General features: G+C 33.3%; 1 protein-coding gene across 3 annotated transcripts; it reads left to right on the forward strand.

Annotated features, from left to right (window-relative positions):
- Positions 1–2,213: 2,213 nt before the first annotated feature.
- rilpl1 (Rab interacting lysosomal protein-like 1) lies at positions 2,214–27,820 on the forward strand. 3 transcript variants are annotated; one of them, XM_059357480.1, is made up of 9 exons: positions 2,214–2,756; positions 11,219–11,366; positions 12,576–12,694; positions 14,983–15,228; positions 16,089–16,247; positions 18,763–18,813; positions 18,912–19,066; positions 20,714–20,818; positions 27,098–27,820. In XM_059357480.1, exons 1-9 carry the CDS (start codon positions 2,469–2,471, stop codon positions 27,234–27,236), a joined length of 1,410 nt encoding a protein of 469 aa, XP_059213463.1. In that variant the 5' UTR covers positions 2,214–2,468; the 3' UTR covers positions 27,237–27,820. The 3 variants fall into 3 exon arrangements, with proteins under 3 accessions (XP_059213463.1, XP_059213461.1, XP_059213462.1); XM_059357478.1 differs by lacking the exons at positions 16,089–16,247; positions 18,763–18,813; XM_059357479.1 differs by lacking the exons at positions 16,089–16,247; positions 18,763–18,813; positions 27,098–27,820 and adding an exon at positions 24,585–24,999.

A 27,820-nucleotide genomic window follows, 5' to 3' on the forward strand; every position in this document is an offset into this window, starting at 1 on the left:
GTTTTAACTGAAGGTTTTAATATATATTCTCAGATTTTCAAATATATATTCTCAGACTATTAATATATATTCTCAGACTATTAATACATATTCTCAGATTTTCAATATATATTCTCAGACTATTAATATATATTCTCAGATTTTCAATATATATTCTCAGACTATTAATATATATTCTCAGATTTTCAATATATATTCTCAGACTATTTATATATATATATTCTCAGACTATTAATATATAGTCTCAGACTATTAATATATATTCTCAGACTATTAATATATATTCTCAGATTTTCAATATATATTCTCAGACTATTAATATATATTCTCAGATTTTCAATATATATTCTCAGACTATTAATATATATTCTCAGACTATTTATATATATTCTCAGACTATAAATATATATTCTCAGACTATTAATATATATTCTCAGATTTTCAATATATATTCTCAGACTATTAATATATATTCTCAGACTGTTAATATATATTCTCAGACTATTTATATATATATTCTCAGACTATTAATATATATTCTCAGACTATTAATAAATATTCTCAGACTATTAATATATATTCTCAGACTATTTATATATATTCTCAGGTTTTCAATGTATATTAGATATTATACACTTACTCTCTTTTTTATTTTTATTATCTCAGTGTGTTATTAGTAGTGTTGATGAAGTGAAGCGTCTGAATCCTGTGAGAGTCTCTTCCTGCTGGAATAAATCCTCACAGCGACCTCATCTGTCTGTTATTTGTGTCATGCGCATTACAAACTGCAGTCTCACCACTATGGAAGAGTCCACTGGAGAATCCCGGAGGACCGGAGCGGAGCTGCGTCAAGCTACAGGAAGGTCACAGGGACACACACCGGAACTACAAATCAACTCCATCAAAATAAAGGCATAGAATGTGATTTTAAAGTATACTGATATTCTGGAAGAAAATATCAAAACACTTATGAAACCTAGGTGACACTCTGTAAGGATCATGTTTAATAACAATGACAACATATTAACCGAATAATAATAGGCTGAAATATAAATTATACTATGGTTGAAGTGTAAACACATCTTCAGCAGGTCAATGCATAAAAAAAAATCAACATGAGCCTGCACACTGGTGTAATGCTCCGTCAAAATTTAAGTTTTGGAAAAGTGAATTTACGCTTTGAATGCACTTTAATTTATATTAATTTATTCACATTATACAGGTAAGAAGAAAACACACATTTTTTATTTTCTGCTGACTTTTTAATCATCATAATGCAAAAGAAAATAAATACGTAAAATGCCTTGAATATTTTACAAAAATATACAAAAGCAACAACACAGAATAAATGTCTTAAATAAACTGGATGCTTCAAACATTAATTAAAAAATTTTATTGTAATTTCCTTTATGAGGAGTATTGTAGTGGCCATTTGACATGATGACATGTAATGTAATGAAATGATCACCAAAAGTGTAACATATGACATTTATTGATCATTTCACTCAAAAATGATGTAACAAAGGATGGCTATTGGCATAGTAATAACACTGTGTGTAAATTATGTAACTTAAGGGAAATAAATGACTTAGGCTATTTTTTGAACATGCCTTTGTGACTTAAGCAATATATGGTAACACTTTATTTTGAAGGTGTCTACATAAGAGTGACACAAGCCTGTCAGAAACATGACATGACAAGTATCATGAGCATTAATGTTACTTCAAAGTGTCATTAATGTTCATGACACATCTCATGTCATGTTTATGACACGCTCATGTCACTCTTATGTAGACACCTTCAAAATAAAGTGTTACCATATCTTGCTTAAGTCACAAAGGCATGTTCAAAAAATTGTCAACATTTTATTTTGACTTAGGCATAATAAATCCGCTTAAGTCACACACTTGACATAGGCCATTATCTTAAAAATCACATGATCTGATCAACTGAGGATGTAGGTGATTTTACCATAGGTGGTCGGCTCTATGAGGAGATGATTTAGGCAAAAAAAACAACTATTTTTACAAAAAATGACTGTCTTAGGCGATTATTTTAACAGTGTGACGAGTTCAATGTTGAAAATTTTAATAAAAGAAATTGGTGCGACTCATTGTTCAATCAGATTTTATTTTGAAATGTCTGACCGGACGTTGGCTGTAACAACATGGCGGACTTGACGGCTGCCGTTGACTAACAGCGGGGACAGCAGCAGCAGGACAGCGATGGGCCACAGCAGATATTTACCCCAAACAAACCAAACTACCGGCCGGACTCCGCCGCTAGTGATGGATAAACCATAGTTACCGTGTTTTAACGCTGGTTTCCGGTGTATTTGTCGGTAGGTTTTGACGGTACGGCGGTAGACTTTAGCTAACTTAGCAGAATTGTTCTTCCAGCGGGAGGAAGTTTGCGGGCGCGGAGGAAACAGCAGAGGAAACCGGGGAGGGCCGGAGCGCGGCCCCGACATGGAGGACTCCGGGTCGGCCCTGGAGAAAAATGTCGCTGACCTCACGGTGATGGACGTGTACGACATCGCAGCGGTGGTGGGCCAGGAGTTCGAGCGGATCATAGACCAGTACGGCTGCGAGGCTCTGTCCCGGCTCATGCCCAAAGTGGTGCGGGTCCTGGAGATCCTGGAGGTGATGGTGAGCCGCAACTGCATCAGCCCGGAGACCGAGGAGCTCCGGCTGGAGCTGGACAAGCTGCGGCTGGAGCGGCTGGACCGGCTGGAGAAGGAGAAGAAGCACAGAAAGGTCCAGAAACACTGACAGGCCCGACCTGTCAATCATCCACAGCCTGACACTTAGAATAAATATATTAATAAACACATAAACAGACTCATGCAACAGGGCCACAAAGTTTCTGTGATTTAAACAAACAGAGCTGGAGGGAATTAAATGTTCAGATTATTTACTCAAATCATCACCCTGTTAAAATGTTTTTTCAAGTTTTGCAGGAAACACAAAAAACTTCACCAAAAGTGTACACTGTAAAAACAATAATCTGTTAAATTTACGGTAAATTACCGGCAGCTGTGGTTGCCAGAACTTCACCGTAAAAAAATACAGTGAGGGGGTTTTCTGCTGTAAATTTAAATATCAGCAAAAACTAATTTAGACTGAATATTCTCGTTATTTTTAAGGTAATTGTGTCATTCATTCACACATCATGGCAAATCTCCATTAACTTTACATGAAAATGTTATATTTTTACAGCAAAACTGTGCGTCACCTACAGTTTATGACAGTAAAAGTAAAAATTGTGCTATTCCTTGATTTATGGTAATTAAATGTGCCTACTACGGTGATACACAATTTTTAATTTTACGCACCATTCCTGATGCAATTTGACAGTGTTTTACTGTAATTTCGACAAACATTTTTTTACAATGTAACATATGACATTTATTGATTATTTCACTCAAAAAGGATGTAACAAAGGATGGCTATTGGCATAGTAATAACACTGTGTGTAAATTATGTAACTTAAGAGAAATAAATGACTTAGGCAATTGCATTTACGCTTTGAATGCACTTTAATTTATATTCATTTATTCACATTATACAGGTAAGAAGAAAAACACATTTTTTATTTTCAGCTGAATTTTTAAGCATCATAATGCAAAAGAAAATACAAAAATACACAAAAGCAACAACATAGAATAAATGTTGAAATGACCCAAATACTGATGCAAAATACTCTATTACAGGTGTTTAATTGACAATGTTACCTTGGTATAAGTATAATTACCACTGTAAAAATACTCACAACTATAAGCCCTCCATTAAAAATGTTACTTAAGTAAAACTACCAGTCCAGTTCTATTCTAAAAATACTTAATAACAAGAACTAATTTTCAACTGGAAATCTTAAGTAAAACAGACTAATGTAACAGGGCCACAAAGTTTCTGTGATTTAAACACAGCTGGAGGGAATAAAATGTTCAGATTATTTACTCAAATCAGCACCCTGTTAAAATAAACGTATAAGTAATTTTTTCAAGTTTTGCAGGAAACACAAAAAAACTTCACCAAAAGTGTAACATATGACATTTGTTGATCTTTTCACTCAAAAAGGATGTAAAATAGTAATAACACTGTGTGTAAATTATGTAACTTAAGAGAAATAAATGACTTAGGCAATTTTTAAATAAATAATAGGCTGAAATATACATTTTACTATGGTTGAAGTGTAAACACATCTTCAGCAGGTCAATGCATAAAAAAAAATCAACATGAGCCTGCACACTGGTGTAATGCTCCGTCAAAATTTAAGTTTTGGAAAAGTGAATTTACGCGTTGAATGCACTTTAATTTATATTCATTTATTCACATTATACAGGTAAGAAGAAAAACACACATTTTTTATTTTCAGCTGAATTTTTAAGCATCATAATGCAGAAGAAAATAAATACGTAAAATGCCTTGAATATTTTACAAAAATACACAAAAGCAACAACACAGAATAAATGTCTTAAATAAACTGGATGCTTCAAACATTAATTACATTTTTTTATTGTAATTTCCTTTATGAGGAGTATTGTAGTGGCCATTTGACATGATGAAATGAAATGTAATGAAATGTACACCAAAAGTGTAACATATAACATTTATTGATCAGTTCACTCAAAAAGGATGTAACAAAGGATGGCTATTGGCATAGTAATAACACTGTGTGTAAATTATGTAACTTAAGAGAAATAAATGACTTAGGCAATTTTTTGAACATGCCTTTGTGACCTAAGCAAGATATGGTAACACTTTATTTTGAAGGTGTCTACATAAGAGTGACACAAGCCTGTCAGAAACATGACATGACAAGTATCATGAGCATTAATGTTACTTCAAAGTGTCATTAATGTTCATGACACATCCCATGTCATGTTTATGACATGCTCATGTCACTCTAATGTAGACACCTTCAAAATAAAGTGTTACCATATCTTGCTTAAGTCACAAAGGCATGTTCAAAAAATTGTCACATTTTATTTTGATTTAGGCATAATAAATCTGCAAAAATCACACATTTGACATAGGCCATTATCTTAAAGGGGTAAAATCACATAATCTGATCAACTGAGGATGTAGGTGATTTTACCATAGGTGGCTATGAGGAGATGATTTAGGCAAAAAAAACAACCAATTTTGACCAAAAAAATGACTTTGGCGATTATTTTTACAGTGTGATGATATAAAACTACTGTACAACACCTTATAAATACTCCATTACAGGTCCATCATTAAAAATGTTACTTAAGTAAAAGTAAATATTATATAAATATAATATATATATAAATAGTAAATATTCATGTACATGTAAAAATCCTCCAGTGAGAATGTTATGCAAGTAAATGTACCTGTACCACTATAAAATACTCAATACACGTCCTCAATTGACATGCAACTTTGGCTAAATTATCAAGTACTACTGCTAAAATACTCAATTACATGTAAAAGCCCTGAATTGAATATTCAGTGGTATCGGTAAGTAAAAGTAACACCAGCGCCAGAAACGGTCCATTGCAGGTCCTCAAATGACAACGTTAGTAAAATGCCACTTCAAAAATTCACCATTAAATATCCTCAATTAAAAATATAACTTGAAAAGTATAGATTTGCCATTTCAAGTAAAAATCCCCCAGTGAAAGTTTTATTCAAGTAAATGTACCAATATTTCTGTAAAATTACTCCATTAAAGGTCCTCAAATGACAATGTTCCTATGGTAAAAGTAAAAGTCCTCCAATGAGAATGTCATTAAATAAATGTGCCAGTTTCAATGTAGAAAATACTTAATTACAGGTCCTCAATTGAAAATGTTGCTTCAGTTAAAGTAAAAAATACTCCATTAAGTAAAGAGTACCACTGTAAATCACTGTATTACAAGACAAAGTCCTGAATTGGATGTTCAGTGTTTTTAGTTAATAAAAGATCCAAATTCTGATGCAAAATACTCTATTACAGGTCTTTAATTGACAATGTTACCTTGGTATAAGTATAATTACCACTGTAAAAATACTCACAACTATAAGCCCTCCATTAAAAATGTTACTTAAGTAAAACTACCAGTCCAGTTCTATTCTAAAAATACTTCATAACAAGAACTCATTCTCAACTGGAAATCTTAAGTAAAATTTCAAATATTAATCTGAAAACTAATTAAAATAACATGAATGCAGTGGAGTAAAAGTATAACCACAAGTACTTTTAAAATGTTTGTGAATTATTATATTTCTATTCCACTATGCATGTACTCCATTACAATTAAAAGTCCTGCAGTTTCAGGTAAAGGTATGTGAGTATTACTAGAAAAATGTGCAAAAAGTATCAAAAGTAACATGACTCAATGCAGAGTAATGTCCTCTTTCAACATATATAATAATATACTGAATATATGCTATAATGTTTATGTTAGTTTATTGTTTCCTGTGCATTTATTAAAATTTGTAGACATATTTTTACTTGTCTAGTTGGTTGAGATGGAGCTTATCTTTAATTATTAGTTGCTGGAAATAATTTGCTGGTTGTTTTTTTTGATTAATTAATTCATTGTTTGCGTTTTAAACGTTAGAAAATAGTGAGAAATGTTCATCAGAGCTAGCTGGAGCTCAGAGTGAAACCTCCTGATGTCTTATTCTGTCTGAACAACTTTCTAAACCTCCAAACTATTAAATCTTCTTTCATTTAACCCATAAGAACCCAAAAATATTTATCCTTGAACTAAAATTATGGGGGATATACCAGAGACCAAGTGAACATTTCTGATGTTGTTTTTTGAAAATACTACCCCTAAATGTCAAAGATCTGCGATGTGACATATATGTCACATTGGGTGCTTATGGTATTTATTTTTTATGATATTTCTTATTTTAATATAAATAAACTAGACACCTTTTCTGCTTACAGAAACACAAATTTGCCTTTTTCTCTGCATCTCCACAACATATATTTAAATTGTGACATTAATAGTGCAATAGTGTAACAACAAATTATTTTTCAGATTTGGTTTTTAGTAACAAAATAATAATAAATCAATAATAAATAAAAACAAATAACAAACCCTTATGGGGTTAAATGCAATAAAGGACACTCTAACGGATTAGAATTGTTAAATGGGTTTAAACTACTTTTTTAGATTTCTGTTTCCAGTCACACCCAGGGTGTTAAGTATGTGTCGCTTTGGGATTTAATGAGTTTAGGTGAAGCATAAAGCTGAATATGGGAGATTATAGAAGATTTAAAGTGTTTGTTACACCCGTGTCACCATAGGTTCTTATGGGTTAAGACAAGAAAATGCATCAGATTGCCACATTTGAACTCCCAGTCTAGAGGTTCCTGTTTGTTTAGCTTCAGATGATGACAGCAGACGGGAAGTTTGTTGCCGACTCAGCAGGAAACTCTTCACACTCCAGTTATATCAGTCAAATGTGTGATTGTTTCCAATTAGTCATCGACTTCTAACCAAGAAAACAAACAGACGAGCTGAGTGAACCTGCATATGAATCATTTTGACTAGAATAATACAGATTAGATTCAGAGAATAAAAGAAAAAAAAAAAAAAAATATATATATATATATATTTATGAAAAAAAAAAATATATATATTTATAAATATATATATACATATATTTATATATATATATAAATATATATATATTTTTTTGTAAATATATATATATATATTTATAAATATATATATATATATATATATATATATATATATATTTATAAATATATATATATATATATATATATATATATATATATATATATATATAGGACTGTACCTTGTGATTATTTTTATTAGCCTTTAATATGTTTATTTATTTATTTATTATTTTTACTGTATCTCCTCAAAGCCTTCAAAGGTCGCCAAAAAATAATTTAAAAAAAGGTAAAATTTTAATATTAAAATATATATACATTTGCTGGAAGCTGGAAACAGATTTGGGGTACTTTTTCTTAATAAAAAAAAATTATTATCAAATTAACTTAATTGAAAATTGTGTTTTAACACATATATTTTGCCTCCTGTTGTCACATTTGACCCAGTTTCAGCTGGTTTTATATCAGACACATTGCTGTTTTGCATGCATTATCAATTTGATGCATTCTGTTGTTAGCTACATTTTACACATACAAAAGTACAATTTATTTCCCTTTGAAATGTATCAGAGTTTAAGTAAAAAGCTTGAAATGAAAATACTTAAATACAGTTTAAGTGTATTACAATGGTTCTTTAAATATATGTATATATATAGGACTGTAACTTGTGATTATTTTTATTAGCCTTTAATATGTTGATTTATTTATTTATTTATTTTTTACTGTATTTCCTCAAAGCCTTCAAAGGTCGCCAAAAAATAATTTAAAAAAAAGTAAAATTATAATATTAAAATATATATACCTTTGCTGGAAGCTGGAAACAGATTTGGAGTACTTTTTCTTAATAAAAAAAAATTATTATCAAATTAACTTAATTGAAAATTGTGTTTTAACACATATTTTGCCTCACATTTGACCCACTTTCAGCTGGTTTTATATCAGACACATTGCTGTTTTGCATGCATTATCAATTTGATGCATTCTGTTGTTTACAAGTTACATTTTACACAATTATTTCCCTTTGAAATGTAGCAGAGTTTAAGTATAAAGCTTGAAATGAAAATACTTAAATACAGTTTAAGTGTATGACAATGGTTCTTTAAAAGTTCTCTGTTGCTGGTGACATCATCACTCTGAACTCTGTTGAGTCTCAGTCCCAGTTGGAACATGTCAGAGGTTTTAAATCAGGATTACAGCTCAGAGTCAGTCTGCTGCTGCTGCTATAAAAAAGTTGATGTGTAAGTTTCCCGTGACGGTGAGCACTGATTAACGGAGTCTCATGAGCGTGATAAAGTCTGTTGGTGCCGTGACGGACTGACTGAGGTCACAGACAGTTTACATGTTTCCACAGAAATACAGCAGAAATACAGCAGAAATACAGCAGAAATACACGCTGCTACTCTCTCCCACACAGTGTTGGATTGTTTGTACTTACTGATTCAATATTCAAAGATATTATTTGTCACATGCTCAAAAGTATGCATGCACACATGCTAAAAAAGCAGCTTTCACACAGCAAAATCTGTAGTGTTGAGTCTGAGTTAGATTCACTTCAGCTGGAGTTGATTTTCAGATTTTGTGACTCGTATGTTCGGCTAAAGACAGAATGCACTTTTAATGTATCGTAAAACAAAACAATGAATGTTAATTATCACATGAGTGAAAGGAAATAACATGATTTTAGGGTTAAAAATACACTTTGTGTCATAAAATAACACGATGTATGTTAAAAATTACCACTCAAAGTGAAAAGGAATAACACGATTTGGAGTTAAAAGTGCACTTATGTGGTGCCATAAAACAACACCAAGTGTGTCAAATATTTAACACTTTTAAAGAGTGAAAATATAAAAATAAATTTTCATTGTGTAGTTTTAACTCAGAATCCGTGAGAACTATATCAACTCAGAAAAAGTGTTAAATTTAACACTCTGTGAGCTGAATTAACACTCCTGATTTTAGAATAATGATTAAAAAAAGAGTAAGAATGAAAGTTAGAGTTAGAAAAAGCAATAATGAATGCTTCGAATGCTTTATTTCGGTTACAAAAAAACAAAGACAACAAAATAAAATCATGTTTTTACAAAAGAATCCATCAGACAGCAACCGAAAAAGGAATAGGCTGAAGCCCCAAGGCTTATTCAATATAATAGATGAGATGGATATAATAAATATGCTATGGCTGTAACTCATGCTAATTATTTTATTAGCATTTAACATGTAGATAATTAATTTATAAAAAAGTTTTTAAAAAGTAAGGAGAATACTTACAGAAGTTGAGTATTATTTTAATATTTTAAGTTTATTTTTCATGCATAACAAAAGACAGTGAGCCATGTCTTTATGCAGATTAAATATCAAACAATACCAACTTGAATTAATTAAACAAACAATAAATAAGTTTTTTTTTTAGAAAATAAGTGTTAGTTGTGAGTCAATACAGGACATTTTCTGTTTACACTAAATCATTTTTCCTTTCTCTCAGTCTTCAGGGCAGAGAAGCTAAAATAAGAGACTATTTATGATTATATTAAGCCTAAATTAATGTAAATTACTGTTTCAACTGAAGCAGTTTCCAGCTCCTCCTGCTGCTGACTGATTTACTGTCGACATGGTGTTTAATCAGAGCTCTGCTTGTCTCCACAGACGTGAAATGTCGTCATGTGTGAGACAGAATCTGATTTAAGGGACAATCGAGCTTTTCTTTACATACAGAAGAGCGACAAATTACAGGAAAAACATGAATAAATGCAAAGAGAAACACAACAAATGCTGACGCTTCTATGCAGCACGAGATGTTTCTGAACTATGATGGAAAGTATTCTGACATGCCTTATTCCAGCTGTAAATTTTGTTTGGAGCAGTCCTCCTCCAGTTGCACAGTTCAAAATATTGATTTTTATATCAATATAGAAAAATACTTAAAACAAAACACAACATTATCAACATTATCAACATTATCAACGCTCAGCAATATATGTATAAATAAAATATACATCTAAGTAACAATGTTTTTAAAATAATAATAATGAATAATAATAATACATTTTATATATTGCACTTTTCAGGGTATTCAACGAAACGCATAAGTAATATAAGACATAAACAGTCATGATTTCTAAAATCATCATCACAATCAATTAGTATTATTAATATTAATATATTATTATTAATAGTATTATTATCTCCAGATGGCCACAAATCTGTCTGTTCTTCTGTGAAAATATGTCGTCTAAAAACATATTCCTCATCCATAAATCTGGTCGATTGGTACAAAAATATATATATAGATATATCTATATATATATATATAGATAGATAGATATGCCTCCGCTATAGTCGTCTTCCTCCATGATTTCAAAGTTCTGGAAAAGTCCCATGTTGCATTGCGACACTCCCACATGTATTCTGATGCATTTCATTGGCCAAGAGACCGAAAATATGTGAAAAAACTACAAATACTACTAAACGACGTATCCGCTGTCCCGGCCTTAATGGTAGAATAACACAACATCGCTCCTGGTTTTAATGGTAGAAATGTGGTAATGCTTTCCCGCCTTAAATGTATTAATATAACAATAAGGTTGTATGTGTTGTGTTGTCGTGGTTCCAGGAGCTGGAGCTGGTGGAGGACGTGTGGAGAGGAGAAGCTCAGGACCTCCTCACTCAGATCGCTCAGCTGCAGGAGGAGAACAAGTCCCTCCTCACCAACATGTCCATCAAAGACCCCATGAGTGAGGAGGACCTGCAGAGACACGAGGGTGAGGACGTTGATCACAAACAAGGGTATAACATAAATGGCACAGCAACATAATAGCACTAATTCAGTTTTTAGACATTAAATCAAGAAAAGGTTGCCATATTTTAAAAAAGATATCCTCTTTAGTAGATATGATGTACCTGATTTTCTCCAAGTGTAATACATTTCCCAGCTCTCTTGACCACATTTCAAATGTAGAAGCCCTTTCAGATTTGCAAGATTGTAGAATTAACTTTCTGGCTAACAATGTTGAAAGGGAGATAGCCTTTATTAGCTTCGATATCACAAATTTAAGCTCAGATTTTGTATATTTTTCTGTCTGAAATTTATGATTGTTCAGGTTTTGCAGAAATTTTCCCTGACACTTGCTATCTCTTACTCCCCCTACTCTCTGTCTCACTGTCTCACACACACACACACACACACACACACACACACACACACACACACACACACACAAAGGAGTCCTTCTCTGTGTCTGACGGAGAGCCAGTCTTCTCTCTGCATCAGAGGCTCTTTCGTAGCTTCAGACAGAGGACACAGTCATCCTGACACACTGGACAGACCAGCCTCAGTGTACAGGCACACCTGCTGGACTCACACACACACACACACACACACACACACACACACACACACTCACACACTCAGGGTGTGGGCAACCTTTACTAACTAAAGGAGAAAATCGCGGAATGGAGCTGCAAACCTTATATTGAGCCTAAAATGAAGATTAAACAGCCTAATAAGTCTAAATTAGCCTACCAACATTATTAATAGTCATATTGAGCATTTATTAATATGATTTTTAAAAATAGTTCAACTAACTAACTCAAAACTAAACTCAAAGTTGGCAAAACTTTAAGGTTAAAGCGCCAGGGTTGCAGACTTTCGTAAGCTATGAAGCACATTTTAGTTGACTTAAATGTCCAAACTTTTTTAATATGCTGTAAAAAGGCTATACAATTTTACAATTGAAGAATACAAATAGTTTTTGGTCTACACCATTGATAAATGAAAATTTGAATGTAAAAATATATATATCATTTTTTTGTCTCAGCCACGGGGGGCCCCAGCCATGTCCAATGATTTTTCCTTTCCAATAAAAACGGATGATAAAGATCTGAAACTATTTCTGATAAAATCTACTCTTGCCTGCTTGTTTCTGGTTTCTCATGCTCTCTCCCTCACCGTCTCCTCTCTGTGTCAGCAGGTATGACAGAACGAGAGCGGCAGGTGATGAAGAAGCTTAAAGAAGTGGTGGACAAGCAGAGAGACGAGATCCGAGCCAAGGACCGCGAGCTCACGCTGAAAAACGAGGACATAGAAGCAGTAAGGAAACATTTAGCAGCAGTGTTTTCTGGATATGGCCAAACTAGCTATTAGGATTTGTCCACTGACAGATATTAATATTTGCCAACATTATCTTTATTGAGTTTTCAAAATGTTTCCAAAATACAGAAATATACAGAAATAAGAGTGCAGGTGCAACTAAATTATTGTCCAGCGTTCAGATTGTCCTTCCTTGAAAATCAGGAATTTATGAGATAACATAGAGCAACACTTAGCTGAAAATACAAATATAAAATACAAACAAACAAAAAACAAAAGAAACAACAACCAGAATAATAATAATAAGAGTTTCTCCATCTTATTACCAGTTAGCCCAGGTTATTTTCACTATCTAGCATGGTTCAAAAATACAAATGCAGATGTACAATTCACACAGAATAAAGAAATCACATATCAAAATAAAAAATATTTTAGATCAAGAATATTAATCTTCACATATTTGACATTGTTTTGTCTTTTTTAAAGCAAAAATATTCTCTAGGTCCAGCATCTCAAATGTGAATATTTGAATAATTCTAATACAACATCTTTAACCCTTTTTGCCTCACTAGGGACATTTTTAAATAAATACATTTTGACCTCAGCTCCATAAACGTCTATAGCAGGGATAAATGCTGCAGGGGGCCACAATTTTTCATGTTCACTACCACAGGGCCACATATAGGACCGTTCACTTAACCAGATATGATGAAACTGCAATTTTAAATCTCTTAACAGTGCAGTAATTTAACATATTTTATGCTGAAATGCATGTTTAACAGTATAAATAGGAATACAAAAGGTTTGAAGCAAATAAAAAATAATTACTTACTGTGATTTCTTTTTTTTTCACTGCAAGAACAGCAGACCAACATTAATTACAAGAAGTAATTTTGTGCATTTTTACACTGCACTGTTAAGATTTGCTTAACAGTGCAGTGCAAGATTTGCTCAAATGCATGTAGTTGTACTGAGGGCCACTTCAAGTGAGGGTGCGGGCCGTATGTGGCCCCCGGGCCTCCAGTTGCCCATCCCTGGTCTATAGCAAACTGCTCCTTAAGGGTAAAAATATTGCAACTAAAACCCATTAAAACCACAACCTTTGATCCTATTACAGCATTAAATTATGATTATATCAGCATTTTTTCAGGCCAGTACATGCTATTTTTCTAGTTTCCTGTGTTACTGCTCTATTATGGAGCACTGCAGTGAAAGCATGGTTTTAATTTGTCACCACAGGTGGACTGAGAATATTTTGCACAAGTGGCCAAAAAAACGTTCCAAATTCAACTTTAAAATGTAAGAATGATATGTGAATATTCGTGCATCTTTTTGAATTAACACTCCCGATTTTGCTGTGTATAAAGAATAATGATTAAAAAAAGAGTAAGAATGAAAGTTAGAGTTAGAAAAATCAATAATGAATGCTTTGAATGCTTTATTTCGGTTACAAAAAAAACAAAGACAACAAAATAAAATCATGTTTTTACAAAAGAATCCATCAGACAGCAACCGAAAAAGGCTTATTCAATATAATAGATGAGATGGATATAATAAATATATATATATATATATATATATATATATATATATATATATATAATGAATGAAAGAAAAAAAGTAAGAAGAATACTTACAGAAGTTGAGTATTATTTTAATATTTTAAGTTTATTTTTCATGCATAACAAAAGACAGTGAGCCATAACTTTATGCAGATTAAATATCAAACAATACCAACTTGAATTAATTAAACAAACAATCAATAAGGTTTTCTGTTACAAAAAAAGAAAGTATATATATATATATATATATATAAAATATAATAAAATAAAAAGCTAGATAAAAAAGATAAAACAATAAATAAATAATTAAGAACTAGAGCATGATGCTATATATATATATATATAGCTATATATATATATATATATAGCTATATATATATATATATATATATATATATATATATATATAGCTATATATATAGCTATATATATATATATATATATATATATATATATATATATATATATATATATATATATATATATAGAAATAGACTCATAAATAGTAGCAAATAAATAAATAACTAAAAGAGAAGATGTAAAAACACTAAGATACATGAGCAGAAAACTCTCTAAAAATGGTTCAGGTAAAAGCCAAGATAAAAAGATAAGTCTTCAGTTTGCTCTTTTTTCTATTTCATCATTCACATCTGCTCTATAAATCACAACTGCTCTGTTCGTGCATCTTTTTGAATTCATCACCAACTACTGTGTGTGTTTGTGCAGCTCCAGCAGCAGCAGTCTCGTCTGATGAAGATCAACCACGACCTGCGGCATAAGATCTCGGTGGTGGAGGCTCAGGGGAAAGCTCTGATCGAACAGAAGGTGGAGCTGGAGGCCGGCGCCCAGGCGCGGGGACAGGAAGTCACCGCTCTCCGGCAGGAAGTCACTCGCTTAAGGGAACGGCTTCAGGGAGAACTTCCTCCACAGAACCCTGAGGAACCCCCACCTCAGCCCCCGTCACCTGCAGAGGTAACAAACAGCACAGCAAACAACAAGAATATCTGGTTTAATAGATTCTGTTATTGTGTAAACTTGTCGGCTAAGTTTAATATCTGGTTCATTGTAATCCTCTTTTTCTTACAGTCTTTCTTTATTGAATTTTATCTAAAAAGGTTAAACTTCTTTTTTTTATAATTCAAGTTTTTATTGAACTTTTCAACTCTACAAGGCTCAGGTACATGGTAAAGTTGGTACATATCTCCACACAGAAACAGGTAGTTATTATTATTATTATTATTAATAAGAGTTTACAGTGACAGTCTCAGCACATCTTTGTCTCTCAAAAAATAAATAAAATATATATATATATATATATATATATATATACATATATATATACACATATATATATACATATATACATATATATACATACATACATACATACATACATATATGTGTATATATATATTTATATATATATGTACATATAAAATTATACATGCAGCTACACAAAAAGTTATATTTTGTTTCATATGTTCCGGTTTAAAAGAAGTCTAATCACTTTTATGTGCAACTTTTTTTTAATAACCAATAATTTTAGATAGTAGAGCTACTTGATTATTGCAGAAATCAATATAATGATGGTTTCGGTCAATATTGAAATTACTTATTATTTCACATGATTCATTGAAGACATCATGCATTTACAACAACAAATTAAAATCATGTTTTTACAAAAGAATCCATCAGACAGCAACCGAAAAACTTCCTTACTATTACCCACATCACTGGTGCATGAATCAATAAAAATAAAACCATCAGATAAAAACAGATAATAACTAGGAAGTCTTTGTAAAGAGATATTAAAGTGTCTTTCACTCCACCAGCGTGTTAAAGCTGCAGCAGGGCTGTTGGGGGCTGAGGGCCCCTCTGAGCTGGTGCTGGGGGGGTCTGACCCGGCCCCGAGGCCCCTGCCTGGGTCCCTCAGCCCAGAGGGCCCCGAGGAGGAGGAGGAGGAGGAGGAGGAAGAGGCCGTGTTGCTCTGGGTAATACAGACGTGCTCGTTAGAACCCCAGAGTGCTGTGATTGTCCTGAAACCTGCACTCCCCTCCAGGAAGATGAGCCGTGTGTGTAGAAAGCTGGTAGACTAACATTATTAACATTAACATAACATTATTAACATCAGAGCAGCCATGAGAAGACTGAAGAGCTTCAGCATGGCTCTTACACAACTAACAGTGTCAGTAGGATTTTACGCTCCTTTGCCAACTGGGTGAGATTTTGTGGACGAATGCACCGACGACCTTTCTAAAGATAGCTCGGCCTCTAACAGCACTTCAAGTAGTCCTTGAATGCACCGTGATCCTCAAACACACAGTAGAAACGCTAGTTTGAAGTGAGTACAACTGAAATGATGATGCTTTTTTCTATTTCATCATTCACATCTGCTCTATAAATCACACCGGCTCTGTTCTGCTAAGAGGAGAAGACCTGAGTCTACTAGACTGAATCAGATTTATTTTGCTTCGGTTGATTCATGTTCAAACCATATTTGCAAGTGGAGAACACATTTCAACAAAATTTCCTTCATATTCTTGCATATCCTTCTTGGAAATGCATGTTTTCATCCACTACTGTTGGTGTAATGTAATATACTGCAAATATTAGGAGACAAACAGCTAGTGGCAATATTTATTTATTTATTTATTTATTTATTCACTGCAGAAGAGGAGTCCAACTGAAATTATTATTATTTTCTCTCATATCTGCTCTGTTTTGAGAAGGAAAACAAAACAGATTCTACTAGACGAATTAGAATATTTTTTATTCTTGGTTTCATGATGAATATTTACATTAATAATAATTCCACTACAGAAGAAAAGTCCAGCCGAAATGAAATTGCTTTTTCTGCTACATCGTTCAGATCTGCTCTGTAAATCACATCTGCTTTGTTCTGCTTAGAGAGAAAAAATCAAAAATTACTGAATTTACAGAATCTGTTTTTTTTTTTTTGGTTTCATGATGGACCTTTTCATCGATTCATTCAACAGAATTTGCTCTTATGCAGCTCGTTTTTAAACCATATTTGCATAAAGAAGTAAAATCACATTCAAATCAAGTTTCTATTCAAATGTAGAAAAAATGTCCACAACATTTCCCGAGCATTGTTGGTGGAAAATGCAAATTGCACGCATTTCATCCACTACTATTTCGCAAATATTAGTCTGTTGATGTAAATAATAAAGCCATTAAACAGACACTTTTTCATTTTTTACATAAAAACAGCTTTGCTCCAGGTTGGTTTCTTTGTCTCTGGCTCCCTGCTGGAGCTCAGCCTGCCAGCTGCTGTCTGCTCTTATATTAGTCCTTTAAAGTTAACACTTGACAATAAATTACATTATTTTTTTAATGCAAAAAGGAATATTTCAGTTGGACAGGTGCATAGAATATACACTACTGGTCAAAAGTTTTAGAACACACCAACTTTTCCAGAATTGAATTGAAAATGATGCAGTTTAATGTCTCAGTGTACTCTGAAATTAATGCACATTTGCAACATTTAAAATTCTTTATTGAGCATGATAGTGTTTTGAAAGTAAAAAAAAGATTCAATCACATTTTATGTTGGACTAAAGGACTAAAAAAAGACACAAAATGACCAAAAAAAAGACACAAAATGACTTAAAAAAGACACAAAATGACAAATAAAAGACACCAAAAGACACAAAATGACCAAAAAAAGACACAAAATGACCAAAAAAAAGACACAAAATGACCAAAAAAAGACACCAAAAGACACAAAATGACCAAAAAAAGACACAAAATGACAAATAAAAGACACCAAAAGACACAAAATGACTTAAAAAAGACACAAAATTACCAAAAAAGACACAAAATGACAAAAAAAAGACACAAAATGACCAAAAAAAGACACAAAATGACAAATAAAAGACACCAAAAGACACAAAATGACAAAAAAAGACACAAAATGACAAAAAAAAAAGACACCAAAAGACACAAAATTACTTAAAAAAGACACAAAATGACCAAAAAAGACACAAAATGACTTACAAAGACATGAAAAGAATTCAAAAATGGACAAAATAGCCCAAGACTCCATAGAGTTAAGTTGTTAACCCATTTCTTGTTCCCTGAAAAAGGCCTACTTGTATAATTCTGAAATGTACATTATTTTCCAGTTTTGGTTCAGCTTACCTTTTTTTATTTACCTCTGGCAGTTCACCACTTACCTTTGTACCCTTTCAAGCTGTTCATTTGACTTGAACTGCTTGAATTTCAATACAAAACTGGAAAAATTGGGGTGTTCTAAAACTTTTGACCGGTAGTGTATATTAATAAGAATAATGGTTTGTTTTTTGCTCGGTGCATGAGTAACGTGTGTCAGCTGCATGTGTTGGGGTTTTCTAACTGACAGTGAACGTCTCGTGTGTGCTGAGTTTAAAAACAACAGAGTTTTAGCTTTAAGGGAGGAGGGAAGGGTGAATAAACGTATTGGAACAAGGCCCGATGTCTGACTTAGAGTTCACCGTTTGCCACCAGGAGGCGATGTGCGATGACGACATGCCGGCTGTGTTCCAATATTTCACCAAGGTATCCTCACTTCCTTCCTTCCCGCCCTCCTTCCTTCCATCCCTGCTTCCTTTCCTCTGCTTTTGTTTCCTCCTTGTGATGCTTTTGTCTCTCTGCAGGAGGCGCTGTGTGAGGAGGAGTCAGGAGGTCTGGACCCGAAGGACCCCAACCGGCCCCGCTTCACCCTGCAGGAGCTGAGGGACGTCCTCCACGAGAGGAACGAGCTCAAGGCCAAAGTGTTCCTCCTGCAGGAGGAGCTGGCCTACTACAAGAGGTACGCACACACTGCAAAAAATATCTGTAGATTTTACGGTGAAAAACTGCTAAACCATGACAGTAAAAGACCATAAAATGATAAACGGGTTAATTCAGTTTCAGTAACAATGAAACACCGTAAATGTATATATCAGCCAAAACATTATTTTTTACATTTTTATTTATTTTTTAAATACATTACTCCACTGTAAAATGCACTGGCACCATGTTTGTAGCGAAAAATATGATGTACAAACCATCATTTTTGCATTCATTTTTTGTAAAAAAATTTTTTCTCTCTGTTAAATGTACTAAACACCATATCTCCAACAGAAATAAACTGTAATATTTAATGGTAAAATCTTTAATTTATGCAGCATTTATAAAGTATTCTCTTGTCAATTATATGGCAGAACTACGGAAGCCCTGAACCGCAAGTGAAGAAATTTTTTTTTGAGATGTTATCTTGTTATTTCAAGATAATATCTCATAATATCTCATTATTTCAAGATAATACACCTATGTAAAAAAAGAAATAATTTTTTTTTTTTTTTTTTTACATAGGTGTGTTATCTCGAAATAACGAGATAATATCTGAAGAAGAAAAAAATTTTGGAAGATTTTTTTTTTTTAAATTCTTATTTTTTTTTTTTTTACATATGTGTATTATCTCGAAATAATGAGATATTATCTTGAAATAACGAGATAACATCTCAAAAAAAAAATTCTTCACTTGCGGTTCAGGGCTTCCGTACAGAACAAAGTTTCTTTTGATGGAAAAACTTTTTATTTATACGGTAAGATATGGACTAAAATGGCAATCAGTAAAAAAAACGTGAAATCAACAGTGCTAATATCATTATACCGTAATGTTACAAAAAGTTGCACCGTATTTATTACGGTAAAGTTCTGGCAACCACAGCTGCCGGTTTTTTACCGTAAAAACAATTTACTTTTTTTTTACAGTGCAGGCTGATCCATGTCCAGATCATGAGATAAAGCAGGGGTGTCAAACTCTGGCCCGCGGGCCAAATTTGGCCCGCAGTGTAATTTTATTTGGCCCGCGAGGCAATACCAAATTATTATCTTATCATTGTACTATAAAAGCTGACCCGCCGGTATTATACGGCGCATTTACCGCTAATACTACAAATCCCACAATGCCCTGCTGTTGTTTTGGCGCGTCTATCAGGACAGGACCCAGAAACGCTCCTCTGTGACAGTCGTCATAGCAACCTCAAGCTAGAGCTGTCTCCCAGCTACCCCTTCCCAAAAATGGAGAAAAGAAAGGCAGAATTTATTAACCTGTTGAAAAAGTTTATTTTGATATTTAAATCAGAAGGATGCAAATTGAAAAGAGGCATACGATTTTTATTTAATTTTTATTTAATAAAGTAATGACATTGATGTGTTTTTTATTTGAAATTTGATTTTGCATGTCTGCACTATTTAGTTATATATTGTATGTTTATAAGCGTTGCTGGTTCCATATTTAATGTTAAAGCAAAACATGTTTGGTATATATTAAAAGGTTTATTTGTTCAATGTTGGCTCGCGATTTTATTCAAGTTTTAAATTTTGGCCCCTTGTGTATTTGAGTTTGACACCCCTGAGATAAAGTCTTCTAACAGCGAGCATGTTGATGATATTTCCTCTGTTTCTGCAGCGATGAGACAGAAGATGAGATGGTAACTCCTTCTCCGTCTCCTTCCCCTGAACTGAGGAGTCGTTCCCGCTCTTCTGCCCAGCCGGAGTCGGGAATCAAACGCCTGTACGTCCTCCTCACACATCACACTCACTCACACACACTCACCTGTAGGAAACACTCACCTGTAGAAAACACTCACCTGTTAACCCTCTGGACCCCAGGTAGCTTCAGGGCTCCGGTCACGTTTTAAGTCCTGCAGCTCTGTGGAATCAGCTCAATCATGGCTAGAAGTGGAGAGAACTGAGAAATGTCTTTTTGTTCTGCTGAGAGGAAAAAAGACCTGAGTCTACTAGACCAGCTGTTCTCAACCTTGGGGTCGGGACCCCAAATGGGGTCGCGAGATGATTTCTGGGGGTCGCCAAATCATTTTGGAAGTCAGCTCTGTCTCCACTGTGTTAAAGTGTTCATGTGTTTTAGTCTTTTTGGTCACTTAATGTCTTTTTTTTGGTCATTTTGTGTTTGTTTTTTAGTCATTTTGTATCTTTTTTGGTCATTTTGTGTCTTTTTTTGATCATTTTGTGGTCAATTTGTGTCTTTTTTGGTCATCTTGTATCTTTTTTTGATCATTTTGTGGTCAAGTTGTGACTTTTTTGGTCATTTTGTTTCCTTTTTTTGGTCATTTTGTGTCTTTTTTGGTCATTTGTTTCTTTTTGGTCATTTTGTGTCTTTTTTTGGTCATTTTGTTTCTTTTTTTGATCATTTTGTGGTCAATTTGTGTCTTTTTTGGTCATTTTTTCCTTTTTTTGGTAATTTTGAGTCTTTTTTTGGTAATTTTGTTTCTTTTTGGGGTCATTTTGTGTCTTTTTGTCATTTTGTGTCTTTTTGGTCATTTTGTGTCTTTTTTTTGGTAATTTTGTTTCCTTTTTTGGTCATTTTGTTTCTTTTCTGGGTGATCTGAACTGTGCGTGTGAGATTGTGTTCAGTGAGCGGGGGTCGCAGACAACATGGATGTTAAATTGGGGGTCACGACTCAAAAAGGTTGAGAACTACTGTACTAGACTGAATCAGAATATTTTGCTTCGGTTGATTCATCTTCAAACCATATTTGCATTTAGCAGTTACACCATATTAAGAAGTCAAGTTTTCATCCAAGTAGAAGACACATTTCAACAAAATGTCCTTCACATTCTTGCATATCCTTCTTGGAAATGCATGTTTTCATCCACTACTGTTGGTATAATGTAATATACTAATAATATTAGGAGTTGGTTGATGGAGACAAACAGCTTTTTGTTCAGAATAACACAGTTATATTGGCTTACATTTTAGTTTAGTTGAGTTTTTCCAGTCATTTATACACAGTGCAGTCAATTGAACCAGCAATTACCATTATTGGGGAAAAATGTTGGCTCTACATGCTTTACATATTTATACTTTTTATATTTTACCAACCTCTATTTCCAGCCTGTCCTCTCCTCTCTGCTCTGTGTAAACAGATTTTCAGTGAATATTTGTCACATGACCGTTCCTCAGTTTTGTACAGAATCTTTTTAGTGCAAACGCTTTATTTTTTGCACAATTTCAAATGAGACATGTAGAATATAGTGATTTGGACAGAAATCTCACTATTTTAAGGTCAGACTTGGTTGTTTTTTTTCTGATGGAAGCGTTTGTCACACATGATTCCTTCAAGGAATGTCAGGAATGTGAAAAGCTGACAATGACGGTTTCTAGCTATGATAAAAGTTGTAATTTCTATACTTTTTTAAAAAGAAGACATACCTTTCAAACCTGCCAATTTGTTGTGGGGTTCAGAGTGTGAGTTGAGATTGGTTAAAGTCAGAAACACTCTTTGCATGTGCTGAGTAAAAGCTTCTTAAACTGGTTCCTGCATGCTCAATATTACTATTACTATATATTTTTTTTTTTATAGTAGAATGAACATATTTTCACCAGCACTATCAGACATTCGGGGCTATTTCAGGCTTTGTGATAATAATTTCATGCCTCTCTCATTTTGAGAGAATTTGTCCAACAGGATGACTTCATACTGAGTCATTTGTTATTAATGAAGTTAAAGCAGCTTTACAAAATGTCACCACCCGTAAAAGAAACACATTTGCACCAAACTGAAAACACAACTGCTGAAGAATAGTTTCAGCTTTATCCACTAAAACAACTTTCTGAGATTATAAATGGAAACAGCTCCGACTGAACGCTTTCACTTCACTTCCTGCGTTTGTCTGGCCCGTAAAAACAAACCACAGATAACAAAATGTGTCAAACTCTGGTTTTAACTTGCTGTCAGAGGAGTTCATTTAACATAAGACATTACATGTATTACTTTATTATGTATAGTAGGGCTGGCATGATGTCAGATATCCACTGCATGCTTATTGTGGCCAAAATTATTAATAATAAGGATAATATCATGATATCTGTAGAAAATCTGGGGAAAAATCAGATGAAATTGATCTTATATTCTTTGTTTATTGTGTGTGGGAGCTGAGAGAGTCTGTAACTATAACTACATTAAGCAAAATAGGAAATAAATGGAAATTATTGAGGAAAATGGGGAAATTAATATATTTTTAAAAAAATATCACTGGTATATTGTGACACCCCTGATATCGGGCTCTGCTCCAATAAATGACTGCAAAGCAGATATAATAATAATATAATAAATATAATATAATATTAATATAATTATAATAATTATAATACATAATAATAATATATAATATTATATAATAATTGTATTTTTTTTACACTATACTATTTATACTTTACTTTTTTTGTTTTATTTTTAAATATATTTTATAAATCTATTTTATTTCATTTTATTATTTTATTTTATTATCTCACTCTGTATCAGTAAAGGAATATCTTATAAAATGTGAACAAACAATCATTCTTCAGACTTGGATATCATCAAAAATCATTTTAGGGCTGCATGATTTTAATTCTCAGCTTATTTTTTTGATTATTTTAACAAGTAAAATATTTGTTTAGTCTATAAGCTGTCACAAAATATTGAAAAATGTCTCTCATGACTCAAATAACTGAAGAAAAGCAGCAAATCTTTACAGTTTGAAAAGCAGCAAATGTTTTGGCATTTATACTTTATACTATTATCCCCATTTTAGATGTTGTTGTGTTTTGATGACACAAATTTCTCACTTCTTCCACTTTCTGACTTTCTAACTTCCACTTATTCTGCACATTTTGTTTGAAACATAAAGTAATCATGCAACAAAAGTGACGAAACAATCACATGATCCATCATGTCACCAGTGATTTTCCTTTAAAAACACTTCTTAAACTCATGGTTTCATAAAGTCTTTGTGCACTGAGGCTCTTCTGTGCACCCCCTTCTATGTCCCAACTGTGTTGACGCACCCCCAATCCCCCACACCTTCAAGAAAACCAAAATGCAATAAGCTTTTTTATCGCCATATTAAAGGCAGCATGTTTAATCATGCTCAAATGAGAACACACATATAATTAAATAATCACCATCACAACAATGCGCTCTCGCATTTGAATTAATCTGAAACACAGTTTCAGATCATCATAGAGGGATCATCATCATTATTTATTATATAAAGGGGCACCTTAGAGGGCATCCAATCATTTTTTTCATGTGGCAGCCAATAAGGCACTTCCTCTTGTTTTCACCACTCTAGAGGCACTTTAGCGCACTTTTTCAACCATGGAGGCACACTTTGGGAACCCCTGAACTAGAGCATGACTTGTTTTGGTTTGAAGGAAACGTTGATGAGGTTTCATGGGTCAAAGGTTGATGTGGTCCTTGTCTCCCCCTCTGTTTGTCTCCCACTCCCCCTTCTCTACCTATCTCTTCCTGTTTGTGCGTGTGTGTCTTTACCAGGATCTTCACAGCCATTATGCCGATGGTGGCGGCTGGTTTGATCCCCGATGACCCCACTTTACAGCCAATCAGACGCCTCGTATCGCTTGTATGACTCTATATTTGTTGGCTTCAGAGTCTCTCAGCTAACAGCCTCCCGCTCCCTGCTTCTGCTGGCTTTTTCAGCCTTTTTTTCCACCTTTGTAGTATTCTGATTGGCTGATTGTGGGGCTGTCTTATTATTATTATTATTATTATTGTGGATCATAAATAAATCAGCCAGTCAGAATTTCCGTGTAGTCTCTCTGTCGTCTCGTCTTTCCCCCCACTGACCACAATAACAACATAATAATAATAATAATTCTGTTTTATTTACAAACTAAAGCGCCTTTAGCTTGTTTGCAATAGTTATTAATTAAATACATTTTAACCGAACATGTTTTTATTCTACAGTGCTGCACTAATCCGTTTTTAGTCAAGTAATAATCTAAAAAATGTATATTTTATGTACAAAAATACAACAATGTATTAAAACATAACTTGATTTATGTAATCCCTTCTGAGTTTTGGGCTCACCTATATGACTTGATAATTATTTTCTCACTTTAACTTACTGGATTAACATTTTGAACACAAAAAGACATTAAATATGATTTTGAAAAAGCTTTATATAGGATGTAAAATGAGAAGAACATATAGTTCATATTGTTTCATTAAAGAAAAATAGTATAAATAAATAAATAAAGGGTTTAGAGAAATTACAATAGAATAAAAATAACAACATATATCAAGAAATAAAAGATTTTCCATTACCAAATATTTTAAAAAGTAAATTTAACGAGACAAATTTTAGTAAAATTAAAAACAAACTGTAGTGAGAAATAAATAAAAAAAATCCATTAAAGAAAAATAGTAGATCAAAAAAAGTATAAACTATTTTTTCTTCTTCTTTAATGGATCATTTTTATTTCTCGCTACATATAATTAATAATAATAATAATAATAATAATAATATTAAATATTTTTTAAAAATACTTAAAATGTATAGTCAAGATAAATATTACAAATAATTTGCCAAATAGTACAGTTTTTATTTATTCAGTTTTCAGTCACAAGAACATAGAACAAAGAATTGCCACAAACTGCTATTAATAAATTAAATATGAACACAATATAATAGAGATTAAATACATACATACTGCCAAATAATACAGTTGTGCTGTTGCCAAAACTGCTAATAATGCTTTATAGATCAGTAGTTCTCAACCTTTTTAAGTCACGACCCCCAATTTAACATGCATGTTGTCTCACTGAACACAATCTCACAGTTCAGATCATACAAACTCAGTCGATACGATGAATTTTGGACAAATAATGAAGCAGAGAACAACTGAAACATCTCCCTGTCTGTGCTACTTTGGGATTTGTCAGAAAAAAAACAAAATTGCCAAAAAATTACATAAAATTAAGCAAAAAAGGACTCAAATTGACCACAAAATGACCACAAATGACCACAAAAAGACACAAATTGACCCAAAAAGACACAAAATGGCCAAAAGTATGACACAAATTGACCAAAAAGGAAACAAAATGACCAAAAAAAACACAAATTGACCACAAAATGATCAAAAAAAGGACACAAAATGACCAAAAAAAGACACAAAATGATCAAAAAAAGACACAAAATTACAAAAAAGACATAAAATGACCAAAAAGACGCAAAATGACCAAAAATAGACACAGAATGATCAAAAAAAGGACACAAAATGACCATAAAGGAAACAAAACGACCAAGAAGACACAAATTGACCACAAAATGATCAAAAAAAGACACAAAATGACCAAAATAGACACAAAATGACCAAAAAAAGACACTAAATGATCAAAAAAAGACACCAAATGACCAAAAAAGACACAAATTGACCACAAAATGACAAAAAAAGACACAAAATGACAAAAAAAAGACACAAAATGACCAAAAAAGACACAAATTGACCACAAAATGATAAAAAAAGACACAAAATGACTAAAAAAAGACACAATGACCAAACAAGGCACAAATTGACCACAAAATGATAAAAATAGACACAAATTGACCACAAAATTACCAAAAAAAAGACACAAAATCACAAAAAAAAGACACAAATTACCAAAAAAAGACACAAAATGATCAATAAAAGACACAAAATTACCAAAAAAAAGACACAAAATGATAAAAAAAGACACAAAAGATCAACAAAAGACACAAAATGACCCAAAAAAGACACAAATTGACCAAAAAAGACACAAAATGACCAAAAAAAGACATTAAATGACCAAAAAGACTAAAACACATGAACACTTTAACACAGTGGAGACAGAGCTCCCCCCAGAAATCATCTCGCGACCCCAATTGGGGTCGGGACCCCAAGGTTGAGAATAGCTGCCATAGATGACTGATATCCGCTACACACTTTATATAAGCTGCTATGAACCACACATCGGTCCCTGGACGTCACATTAAACTGAATCTGGTTTCTCTTCTCGTCTCTCAGGTTTAGTTTCTTCTCGCGGGACAAGCTGCGCGGCTCGCAGCGCCAGCTGGACGACGGCGGCGGCGGCGGCCTCGGCCCGTGGACGGGGAAGGACGCGGTGTACACGGAGCAAGCCCAGGAGGCCTTACAGCACATGTAGAGTCACGGGGACACTGAAAGAACTCTTTAACTCTCCATGTCCATCACAGCGAGGCCCGGCCCGGCCCGGCGCCACCAGCTCCCACCGCACGCCAAAACACCAAAACACCACTAGAGACTCCCGCCGCTCTGAAAGAATCCTGACTGAGGTGAGGAGGAGAGAACCAGGCTGCAGCTTAGAGAGACTTAGTTTATTTAAATACCTGAGGATACTTTATATATATATATATATATATATATATATACTGTATATCTCAGTGGTTGATGGCACATACTGACTTTAGAGAAGAAAGAAGAAGAAGAAGAGGGGACGGTAAACTCAAGTTGTTGGGTGGAAAGTGGAAAGTTGGTGATTTGAGGGTGGAAATGAAAGTTTGGGACACAAAAATGTGCTTCACCAACTCTGATGTGGCAGCGTTTGATATTCAATGAAACATGAATAGTCTAGACGGATTTCAGAATAAAAGCCTCCTATAAGAAGTGAGGAGCATTTATGGGTACAAGTCAGGAACCGGCCTACCTTACATATCTCAAGGGTGCTGAGTCCAAAAAAAATGGTTCCCAAGTGAAATTTTGAGTTTTTGA

Source organism: Centropristis striata, chromosome 19, assembly GCF_030273125.1.
Source record: "Centropristis striata isolate RG_2023a ecotype Rhode Island chromosome 19, C.striata_1.0, whole genome shotgun sequence".
In the NCBI taxonomy this organism is placed as follows: domain Eukaryota; kingdom Metazoa; phylum Chordata; class Actinopteri; order Perciformes; family Serranidae; genus Centropristis; species Centropristis striata.

Bases quoted from the DNA above. Each gene is read 5' to 3' on its own strand.
- rilpl1 (XM_059357480.1), top strand. From the start codon at position 2,469: ATGGAGGACTCCGGGTCGGCCCTGGAGAAAAATGTCGCTGACCTCACG. The intron at 15,229-16,088 runs GTAACAAACAGC...TCACTCCACCAG, and splicing joins AGCCCCCGTCACCTGCAGAG to CGTGTTAAAGCTGCAGCAGG. The intron at 19,067-20,713 runs GTACGCACACAC...CTGTTTCTGCAG, and splicing joins GAGCTGGCCTACTACAAGAG to CGATGAGACAGAAGATGAGA.